This window comes from Lichenostomus cassidix, chromosome 5 (assembly GCF_008360975.1).
Source record: "Lichenostomus cassidix isolate B80296 chromosome 5, HeHo_3.0, whole genome shotgun sequence".
Taxonomy (NCBI): Eukaryota; Metazoa; Chordata; class Aves; order Passeriformes; family Meliphagidae; genus Lichenostomus; species Lichenostomus cassidix.
In genome coordinates, this window is record NC_139486.1 from 15,142,334 (window position 1) to 15,154,504 (window position 12,171).

Consider the following 12,171-nt stretch of genomic DNA (forward strand, 5'->3'; position numbering starts at 1 on the left):
GGCAGAGGGCTGCTCAGCTGTACTGGACTGCAGACACAGCCTCATGAAAGCAGAGCTGCCTGGGAACTGTTCATCATGTTAAAAGTGCACCAAGATTGTAACAGGCAGTTAAAAGGGGAGATACTTCTGAATTCTTTCAGACCTTAAGCATATGGATTATAACAGTGTTTCACTACACCAAGATACATGTTCAGATACACTGAAAGATATACCAAGATATACCTCCCCTACAGGGCTCCTTTGGTGTGGAAGATAAATCATGCTTCTTAAACAAGCAATTAGTCAATACTTTGTTTCATTCTCATGGCCAAAGGGCATTTATTAAGGAATGAATACTATTAAGTCCTCCACTGAACAGAAAGGCACCAACTGCCTGAGAGATATCACTGTGCCTCTCACTGCTGAGATATCTGAACAGTTCACGAACATTCTGATTTTTTTCTGTGCCACTGGCAAGATGAATGAGAAGGAGTGACATTGTATGCATATTACAGAAAAAGACTGATGGACAGACAGCAAGTGCAAAGTGTCTGAATATACTGTTGGAAGTTCAGCTTGAGACACTGAAAGCCGTTTTGCCAGTACAGGTAACAGTATGCACTGGACTTTCACATCCAGAAAACAAAAGATTCAGTTAGTGGTCAGCCACACAAAAAATGAGGTTTGACAATTTCAAGTCAATTATCTGTAAAATGAGGAACGCTCAAATAATCATGAAATGAAGAATACTGTTCTCTTGAATGCATGATAAGAAATCCAGTCTTGCACACCCAACCAAGGTCATTCTTTAACTCACTTCTGGCTGTAAGGACTGCACTCCCCAGTTCCTACAGCAAGTGAAGCTTCTACAGAAAAAAGTCTCCCTCATTATATTACCTGGCTTTATCACAAGGAGAAAGCCCATCATGTGACTGAAGGGCTGGGCTCTGTGTGAAAACAGCAAGCAAAAATGCAACCAGGGACACTATCATAATGCATATGCAAAAGTAATAAACCAAAAATGCACAAGCATCTTTAGTTGTATTTCCTCATCTTTAAGTCTTTTACTTCACAAGTTTATTTTAAAGTGACATTAATGAATAACTAAAAATCAATCAAGACTTCTTCCCCTCCCCTTCAAAGAACTGAAAACAGAAGTTTCATTACGTGGAAGCAGATCTCCTAAGGATAGATGAGAGCAAGATCAGAGCCTTTCAGGCCACCATGCAGGCCTGTGGCAAATGAACTGTGCTTTGCAGAAGGTTATCCTGTGTGACACCAACCCTAATGAGCTGCCTAAACAGCCCCCAAACCACGGGGCTAGGAACATCTGGGCAGGATGCATTTCACTCCAGATTACAGGGGTTGACTGGAGCAGTCAAAGACTGTTTCCCCTTTCTCATCTCACCCCTCCTTCTTTCTGCCCACTAATTTCAGTTTTAGTCCCAGATGTGCAGACCACCTCATTGGATTATTTAAAAGGTAGGTGTTTGTTTTAACTGTCATAAAAACTAATCTAGTTTAGTTTCTACATTAAGAAAGCAATAACTTCATAAATGTATTTTGTGATGTTGCTTTCTCTTGTCAGGTTCAAAAAAAAAAAATAGTATGAAACCAAATATATTTGTAAAGGACACAGACTATGCGTCACAGTACCCAGCTAAGAACAATTCACAGCAATGTGCACAGATTACTGTGGCTGCTATGGTTTGCTGTCAAATATCTGTAAATTAAATGGACTAACAAAATGCCAAAGATGATTACAGAATTCAGATCTAGATGTATTTCAGAGAGCTGTGTTCCTCTCTACAGTTACTAACTTTCAATAAAGGGCATAGGGTATCTAGCATCACTTAGAACCACATTTTTTTAATAAAGATGAAAATCCATTTACTTCTATTACTTGGTATTGTTGTGCAATTGTATCAGGCAAAATATCAAAAGAGAAAACTTATTTATAAAGCCTAAATATTAACATTAGCTTTAAGCTAAAGGTTTCAGCCTCACTTCTCAGTTGTTTCCCAAAACTCTGTCCATTTCAGCACAGCCTCCCAGAACACAAAGAAACTTCTGAAGGAAAGCTGCACAGCAAAAATTGTGTCAGCTTTTGAGTTACAGCAAGTGTGTGAATGACCCCATTTTCTGAGTTTCTGAGTAGCCAGAGACATACTTCAAAAAGTGATGTCATCGTGTGGAAGTACTTGGCCACTGTCATAGAGTCATCACTAAAAATAAATAGTTATCTCACTTGGATCTACATGGACCTCACTAAACTCCTCAGCCCCTGTGCAAGCATTGCCTGAATCAAGACTGAAACAATTAGGAGTCCTCAAAAATGGCCTTGGCTGCTCCATGGTCCTGGAGGAGAACAGAGCAGGCATCAGGCCTTCTCAGGACGTTACTTACCACAACTAAACACCAATTACTGCTAGTTAAGGTGTAAAAGAATTCATTTTCTTTGAATATAACAAAATACCTCAGGCATGCTGTGAAGAGTCAAATGATGAAAATCACTGTTGATATGTCTGGTACATGATACAAGGTGTGTACGGTCACAAAAAAGGGAAGCTTCTCTGGTCGACTTCCCAGACTGACACCGTTTTACCTGTTGCTCACAGAACCTGCCCAAGAGCTGTCGGATTCATGTTTAGACCAGCACATCTTCTGTTCCGATCAGTGTGATTCTTCATTTGCAGTGTTTCACTGATATTCTTGGTAAACAGAGATTCATTGTGACTTGTGTCCTTCCCAAGACATTCTGGTTCTTGCCTGTCATTAGGTGAGGGCAGAAGCAAAAACAGCGACAGCTGGGGTTTGAAAGTTTGACTGGTAGTGATGTATGCACACCAACACATCCTGGTCAGAGTCCATTACTCAAAAACTGCAGGTGAGGGAATCTTGAAGTTATGTAGAGACAAAGACATTTGGTAATGCCATAAGAACTAGTCAGGGAAGCAGCCTTGGTGAATAAAATACATTCAGCAGGTTAGAATGCACAGGATATGTCCATTAACCAAATATTCTTCCTGGAGTATCATGAAGAGGAACATTAGGAGGCAGAAAGATCTGAAATCTGGACCCCAAGTAAATCTTAAAATAGAGAGCAATAGGGACATGGCAGGCCTAGATGGAGCGTCTTGAAAAGTACAAAGGGATGAAAAGAAAAAACAGCCAAGGATAAAATATGAAACAGAAGCTCAAACAGAGCAGACCAAAAGCATTAGGAATGGAAGAACAGAGAAGGCAGAATAGAAAAGGAAGAAAACGTCATAGCCAGTGCTGGGACAAAAAGCAGCACAAATTCTTCTGCATGGCAATGTGAAGGAAGTGTAATTAATGTATAAGTATCACACTAAAGAAGAAGCAATTACAGAACTCAGGTGGAAGATGGGGAAGGCAGCAACAACAGAACAGTACAAATCCAAACATTGCACAATTCAGGGCTTCTGCACAGTCAGAACATTGTGTCTCTATTTATGAGGCTAGGACTGCACCTTTACAGCAATAAATTAACATCTCCATAATATTTTTTAAGCAAGATCATCCATCACTGTAAATAAGCAGCAAAACCTAAAGGAAAAAAAATACAGGTATTCTTTTTGTTAGATCAGTTCAGCATAGGCACATATAAACACAAGGAGCCTCCTCAGTGACCCTGGAGGAAGAAGAGAGCAAGTCTCAGCATGCGAAGTGTCAAATCACATCACGTCATCATGACAACCATCAATCCAACCTCCTGGTCACAGGCTGCCTGTTCATAACCATGACACTGTATCAGGCAAGAAAGTAGCTTTGACATGGGTGACAAGCTCGACCACCCCAGGATTTTCTTTCCAGCTTCTCATCAGGGCTCTTGCAGACACACCAGGTGCCATGAGCAACAACCGTGGGGAGCAGTTCCACGGCCCAGATGCAGGTATCCCAACCACCATGTCATCTAATCACGCTCTGTTCAGATCTAGCCAACATGGTGGTTAGAACACCCCGACCAAGCAGAGGGACGCTGGCCGCGGGCAGGGGATGCCAGCAGCTGGGCGAACCGTGCCGGGAGCAGGCACTGTGGCAGGCGGCCTGCGGGCAAGACACGAACACCCAGCCGACATTCACCCAAAAGGTGAGCGGCACGGGCAAGAACGCCAGCGCGACACTTCTCACTCACTCTCACTGCAAGACCACCTGCAAGGTGGCAACGCGTGCGTCACCTCTGCTCTGGCAGGTGGCGGCATCCTCTGGGACAGGGCACAGCGCTGGCACACGGGGCAGGCTGGACCGCTCCCGCCGTGGGGCGGGGGGCCAAGCCGGTGATCTCAATATTAACTCGCACCCCCGATCCCTCATTTCCCCCGTCGGGTCCCCGGCACTGCCTTTGCACAAACACGCCGCCGCCCCGAGCGGGCCGCCCGGCCAGCGAGGGACTCCGGGTGCTGCGGCCACCCCGCACCGGCGGCGGCTCCGACAGAAAGAGCCAGAACGCCGGCAGCCCCCTCCCCCTGCACCGCCCGCTCGCGGCCGCCGCAGAGCGCGGCAGGAGCCCGGGCAGCGCTGCCCCGCCGGGACGGCGGGCGGGCGGCGGCGGGACAGCAGCGCCATCGGCGGGACGGCGCCCCCGGCCCCGCTCCCCTCTCCTCGGACAGACCCCGGCCCGGCGCCCGCCCGGCCCCCACTCACACTGCTCCGCCTTGGTGGACATGCTGCCGCCCCGCTCTGCCCCTCGGCGCCGCGCAGCGCCGGCCCCCGGCCGCGATGGAGCTGCCGCTGCCGGTGCCGCTGCCGGTGCCGCTGCCGCTGCCGCAGGGCTGCGGGCCGGGGAGCGGCGGGCGGGCGGGACCGGGCGGGAGCGCGCTTAAAGGAGCAGCGCGCCTGGCGGCCGCGGCACACAGCATCCTCGGGAGGGACGGAACCGGAGATGGGACGGGAAAACGGGACATGGGATGCAGTGGGATGCGATGGGGAGGGGGAGGCCGTCTGGCCCCGCGGCAATCCTGAGGCACCCTCCCTAGCGGGGCTCTGGCCCCGCCGAGCTTGTCGCAGCGTCGAGTTGGGAGCTGTCGAGCCTGAGGGTCCTGATAAGCATCGACGGAGCCCCCGGAGCCGCCAGGGTGGCCGGGGCTGCGGAGGGGCTAGCGGTGCCCTTGCCCGGCCCCGCGGCCGGATCCGCAGGAGCTGCACTGAGCGAGGACAGCGGTGGTGACATTGCCAGGGGCTGTGCTGTGTACGCCGTTTGATCCTCGTCATGGAACAGGACCCTTGTTCTCTTGAGTCCTTCTCCCCTCGCACCCTGGGCTCTGGCTGTGTGCCCCAGGCGGGCAGGCAGTCAAGTCCCTCTGCCCGGCTTTCCCCCCCTGTTTCCATAGCGCACCAAGCACCTCGCCACGGCCATGCCTTCCCCGAGGGGACAAGGGCTGCGCTCAGCCCCAACTGTGTCCCTCTCCATCACCACATCCCAGCCATGGTGACTGCCCCAGGACGAAGGTGGGATGAAAAGAACGTTTGGCCAGTTGTGGTGGGCATACAGCAATAGCAATAAAATTCATTTGCTCCAAGAGAAATTACTTCACTGCTGAGTGTACTGTTAGCTTCCCCAGTGTCCTGAGTTGTCCTTACCAGGTCTCAGAAATGAACGTTTAGCTATGAGTTTCGTCTTTGAAACTTTCCAAACCAGTTTTTCAGATCCTTATACCTCGGAAAAAACAATGTGAAAGCATCAGTATTTCATCAGGGCATGGGAGTCTTGGTGTTTACACGCCAAAAAATCCATTGCAACATACTCTTCTCAAAATGCTGAGGTGTGTAAGATAGGTAGGTCTGTGGCAGCCAAGTAGAACTGCTGTGCTGTGGAGGTGGAGGAAAATAGGTATGTTTTGTTATTCATCATACAAGGCAGTGCCTCCAAATTACTGCTGCCCTGATTTGGGGACAATGCCCATTCGGTGCCAGGAACCGTGGTGAAGGGGCAGAGGCTGTTCACTGGCATTTAACTGGTTGGCTTTCTTTGTGAATGTGATTTTCGAAAAATACTGCATGGGCAATGTTTCTTCAACAGCAGTTAATTAGGTACAAAACAGAGCTCTTACTGGAGGCCATAGTTCTTTGCACACTCCCTGCTGCTTGTGAGCCCCAAAGAGAGAGTGAAGCCAAACGATACCTCTGTTTTCTCTTTTAAGTTGAAATATTTGAGAGTAAACATTTAAGTTTTTTCTTTTTTTAGAAACTTCATTTAATGAAGTGCCCAGGGAGGTCGTGTGGTGCTACAAGCCCTGCTTCTGCCAGCCCTATGTCTCACAACATGGAGCATAAGTGATGAAAATAGACAAATGGCTTTCAGACTTCATTGAAATAAGATATTGAAGACAGGTTTCATCTTTGAATTTCTGTCTGTTGATGCAACAAATCAATCTGTACTGCTTTATTGCTCATTACAGAACAATAGGGAACTCTCTGCACTGAGGGCAACTGAGCTTGCAGAGGCATCTTTAAAATATACCAAGTGTTCACATACCAGAGTGATGAGCTTATTAAAAACACCCAGGATGATAAAGCAGGAGTACACTGAGAAAATATTAGTTCAATTTCTCATGTAAAATTTCTTCTTTGGTTTAAGTGCCTGAAAACTGTAGCTATGCCTGCATTTACCGAACAAGGTCCTACACAGTTCAGCATGTAGTTCAGGTATATGGTAAGCAATTTATTGCTTAGGAGTCCTTCTGCATTGTCTAAACAATGCCTAAGCCCTACATAAATTCTGTATAAGTCAGTTGTTGTTCAGTCAAACAATTTAATAGTTGCCTAGTTTGTTAATTCGAGTATAGAGACTCACGCTTTAAATCGTGAACAAATGTCATTAAGGAGCAAATATAAGAACATGATACTCTGGGAATTAATTTCTCAAATCTCTGTGCTGAACCAAAGTCATAATTTCTCAGCAAGATCCTCATGAATGTGCCTAATAAAATGGGTACAGTGCTCCACTGGAAACCTTTTTAAGCAGCTAAGGTTTATGTCCATATGCTTTTTGCCTCTGCACACACTAAGTTAATAGAACACATAAAAGCTGCAGGCATCTTAAAGCCCACAAATCATTAATGAAAGAACATTTTTAACATTAAATGAATGGGGAGTGGCAAATTTACATACCAACTGATGAAAACCAAAAGAATAAATGCTACTTTCTGAGTTCATGAGTGGAAATTTCACAGAATCATGGAATCTTCGAGGTTGGAAAGAATGTTTGGAGCTTGTCTAGTCTAACTTCCCTGCTCAAAGCAAGGTCAGCTAGAGCAAATTGCTCAGGGCCATGTCCAGTCAATTTCAAATATCTTCAAGGATGAAGACCCCACAAATTCTCTAAGCAATCTGTTCAAAGGTTTGACCATCCTCACAGTAGAAAGCTTTCTTTTTTTTAAGTGGAAATTCCTGTATTTCAGTTTGTGCCAATTCCCTGTGGCCACTAAGCACCACTGAGAAAAGTCTAATTCAATCTTCTTATACATTGAAAAGTATAAACCACTCCCCACCCCAAACGTTTTGACTTTGGGGCTAAACCATCCCAGTTCTCTCACCACTCTTTTATATGACAGGTGCTCCAGTCTCTTCATCTCTTAGCTCTTCCCTCAAATTATTCCAGTATATTCATGTCTTTCTTCTACTGGTGAGCCCAGAATCAGACACAGCACTCCAGTTGGGTCTAACCAATGCCAAGCAGAGGAGTATAACCACCTCCCTTGACCAGCTGGCTGTGCTTTTCCTACTGCAGCCCAGGATCCTGTTGCCCTTCTTGCCACAAAGGCTCATTGCTGGCTCACAGTCAACTTGGTCTCAACAAGGATCGCCGTGTTGCTCTTTGCAGAGTTGCTTTTCAGCTGGTCACCTCCAGCCTATACTGGTGCTTAGTTATTCCCCTTGATGTGCATCACTTGGATCTTCACCTGTTGAACTTCATGAGACCCCTGTTGGCCTGTGTCTCCAAGCTCTCAGACCCATCTGAATGGCAGCACAACCATCAGCTGCTGGTGTGTCAACTGGTTTTGCCAGTTTTGTACCATCTAAATATCTGCAGAGGGTGTCCCATCATCTGGGGCACTGGCTGAGACATGAAACAGCACTGGCCTGGAGTTGACTGCTGCAGTGCAGCACTGCTGACTGGTTTCCAGCTGGACTTTTCGCCCCTGATCACAACCCTTTGAGCCTGGCAGTTTGTTTGGCCACTTTTCGATTCAGATCACTGTCAACTTGCCTAGTCCATATTTCCTCAGTTTGCATATGCTGATGTTATGGGAGACATTGATGAAAGTTTTGCTAAGGATTTTCACTGCTTTCTCCTCATGCACTGAATTAGTAATTTTGTTGTAGAAGGCTATCAGGTCAGTGAGGCACAATTTTCTCTTTTCAAATGCACAGTGACTGCTCCAAATCACCTTCCTGTCCTTCTTGTGTTTGAAAGTGGTTTACAGGATTATTTGCTCCATCATCTTCCCATGGACCAAGGTGAAGATAAATGACCTATAGTTTCCTGTATCCTCCTGCTTGCCCTTGAAAATAAGAGTGACATTTGCTTTCTTGTATTTCTCTGGACTCTCCCAGTTGCTTTGGCCTTTTTAGAGATAATATAAATCAGTCTTTCAGTGTCATTGGCCAACTCCTCAGCACTTGCATGTGCATCCTATCATGTCCCATGGACTTGGGTATATCTGGTTGTTTTGAAATGTGGCTTTTGCAGGACAAGGTAGATGAGGTTTGAAAGGGATGTGGAGCATATAGTTTCTGTGCATTGTGCTGGGTTTTAGTAAATTTTGCCTGCCTAAGAACGTGCAGTGTAGTTACAACATAATTCAAGAATAAATTAATGAAATATCCTGGAAGGAAAAAAAAATCATCAAGAGCAGAAGTCACTATTTATGTAATTGTTGGCACTTTGAATTTTCAAAGTGAAAATGTCACATTTTCAAGAATTCAGCTCTGAAAAGACACAAAATCTAATATTGTTACTTTTTTTTTTAATCTCCAAGCATTAACAAATCTACTTTTAGAAAGGTAATCCTTTCTGAAAAGTAAAAATCCTAAGCTCTCCTACCTTGAATCATGTACAGAAAATGTATTAAACTGTTCATAAATTGAAATGAATGTGTGCTTGTATAAAACTAAACCTATGTATGAGTTTACAGGGATATATATCTGCACATCTCTATCCCGAGCTGTTCACTGTTACCAACTCTTAAAACATTCTCATGGTGTTTTCCTTAAAGGATCAGCTTCCACAGTCACATAATTATATGGGTCTCTATTTGAATTTTAAATAAAAGTTAGGTCTTGCCTGACATATTCAAAGACTCCAATGCAATATAAACAATGTTTGAAACAAATGAGGATTTCAATGCCTAAATGAGAGGCAAGGACCTAAATGCTTTGTAAGTTTTATTAAAACACTAAACAAAACCAGCTAACTTCTGATTTCATTTATTTTAAGCTAATGCATCAATTTTTTGAAACCTCCACACCATTTTTGGCAGGAGATTATCGATTACTGCATTGCGATATTATTACTGCACTGCATATTAAAAACTGCAGCAGAGGTGGGGACATGTTTGAAATGTCTCAAATTCTTGCTTTAATCACTACAAGCTTATCTGAATTGAAGGCTGTGGCATGGAAGGAGGCAAGAAGAGCAAAGTCTGTTTGATGAACCAATGATTCCAACCAATTATTCCAATAAGAAAAGCCAAACACAGAGTGAACTGGAGAAAGCAAAGGCAAGCTTCTCTGGCCCTCGGGATTTTTCAATCCACATGGTGCTTTCTGGATACTTACAAGGCTAAACTAATGCCAATGAAATGGTCTTGGTATGGGAGCGGAGCCCCTGAACAGCTCCTGCATAGGGACCAACCTCCTCCCTGTCAGATTCAAACAGCAGATGGAGTCCCTCAGGCTCAGATGAGTGTATTGGACAGCAATAGTGATACCATATTAAATTAAATTTTTCTCTAAATCTTTGCTCTATGTAAGCATTAATCCTCATGAATGATTGTAAAATATAGAATCGCTTGAGGAAAAAGTCTATTTGGGATTAAACTGAACAGTTAGGCTTAACTCAGATAGGCTACAGCATGTATCTTGGTTGACACAAGATGATTTCTGGAGCAGTCCCTCAGGGCTCTGACACCTGGGTTAACTAGCATGAGCCATGAGACAGTGAACACCTCTTCTTGCTCACAGAAAATCATGTCTGCACAAAAGTAACACAATATTACTGATGGCTTGTATAGTCTTGTGCAGGGAAATAATTTCTTCAGAGGTGAAGATATCCAATCTTAGCCTCTGTGCTGAGAGTTAAAAATGCAAGGAAACCTTCCTTTAGTGGTACTATCACATAGGACTATGTACTTTTTAAAAAAATACATCAACCAGGCTTTCCTCCTGTGGGAGGGCAGGAAAGTAACTATTCTGAGAAGGAAGGTGTAGAGTATAATGGGATACAAATTTGGATGGATAGAGTATTAAAACAGAATAGAAGAAGTTGGCGGTAATGGCACAAGTGATCATGATGTGACCAGAAGCTTGGCTGAAGCCACTGACCCATATCAGTTATACCATCTGGCATGTGACAAATTCATTTCAGTCATCACCAGCTTGGGCTGCTTTAAAGTGAGAGATGGAGCAGCAAAGGGCTCTGTGTCTCATTGCTAGTACTGTTTCCAACAGAGGAGTCAGCTTGGGATGTTGATATTTGTCCTTTCTTTCCCCAACTTAGAATAATTAAGACTTTGGGGAAACAAAACATCATTAAGAAATACAGTGGTTATTTGATTGTTCTTATAAAACTGTAATTTTCCTCTTGTTCTGATAATTACTTCAGCTAAGTCTGTGGATGCTTGCTTTATTATTACATTTGTCAGTATCTGTCACTGTAAAAGTCCCTGATAAATGCCCTCAATTTCTCTTCTAGAGTAATGTCATTAGCCTCTAAGTGAACAAAATACTTAATTTGTTGCCATAGCAGTGGAGTTTGAGAAATACGTAGTGACCTGCATAAAGAATTAGCACAAATTTGATAAGGATGTACTAGGACTATTATAAAATCTGAGACTGGACACAGTGCTCTAAGGGAAGCAGTCTTTGTGACAACTACCATGCCAAGTTTGTGAAAATTAGCACCACCCTGGTTCCATTATATCTCTCCCCCAAAACACTGATTTTTTTTTTTTACCTTTAATATCAGACTTGTCCAGAACTGACTATACCACCTACCTACATGGCTAAAATAAAAGCACATTGTAGTGCTAGTAATGCTTTAGGAATCAAAATGATAAGTGTCAAAATACTGCCCTCTTAAACTTATCACAGCATCATGGCCCAAAGGCAAACAAATGAAAAGAGAAATCAAAAAACCCAGATATTTACTTTGCTTGAATATTTCCACACTTAAGCAAAAATACTTGTAAAATGTCTCTGCTGGGCAAAAACAGTTTCAGAGAGCAAAAGAAGGTGTGAGACTTTCCATGAGGATGTGAGGAGAAAGCATGCAGTGTTGAATGCTGCTGAAGTCCTTGGTGTTTTACCACACCTGTACCATGTTTGTGACCCGTGCCAGGGTCGAGATCGTGGCTTAGTAACAACTAAAGCTTACTGACCTTGCTCCTGCACTTGAAGGCTGCCTCCCTGGGAGCCAGTGAGCTGTCTAGTCTCTCCTCCAAACTGGTTTGCTCCACATGGGAGTTCAGGAGCTACCTGAGATGAAATGAAGGGTGGACTATCAGAGACTGGAACCTTGGTGGAAACAGAAAGTGAACTAAATTGATGGAACTGGGACACTCCTAAAGCAGCCTTTAGGAAAGCTGCTGCACTTTACATGGGAGTGTATTTTTCTCACCTGCAGATCCTTACAAATTGTGCTATCTATTGCAAATTCAGGCCTATTGACAATTGCATAGTATTCCCCAACTACATTTTGCAGATCAAGAGTGTTTAAGGACCATAAGCTGAATACTGTTGGGTCTCTTAATTTAAGTGTAAGCTCATCCAAAGCATCCATTCTTCTTAAGAAGAGACAACAGAGTAGCTGAAACACACTTCTGCTTAGAACTATGAGTACTTTAGCTTAATTGTATACTGCAGCACGTAACAACAACCAGAAGGCAGGTAAATGTTACAAAGTTTAGTTCAATACAAGATCTGTCTTATCTGGTATTACAGGAGGAA

General features: G+C 44.2%; 1 protein-coding gene across 6 annotated transcripts in view; it reads right to left on the reverse strand.

Annotated features, from left to right (window-relative positions):
* Positions 1-4,746, reverse strand: part of UNC79 (unc-79 subunit of NALCN channel complex) — a 108,030-nt gene extending 103,284 nt beyond the window's left edge. For all 6 annotated transcript variants that reach the window (XM_085061505.1, XM_085061506.1, XM_085061502.1 and 3 more), the window contains exon 1: positions 4,648-4,746. In XM_085061505.1, coding sequence (XP_084917631.1) covers positions 4,648-4,669 — 22 coding nt within the window. In that variant the 5' untranslated portion in view covers positions 4,670-4,746. The remainder of the gene's footprint in view (positions 1-4,647) is intronic.
* Between the last annotated feature and the right edge of the window lie 7,425 nt (positions 4,747-12,171).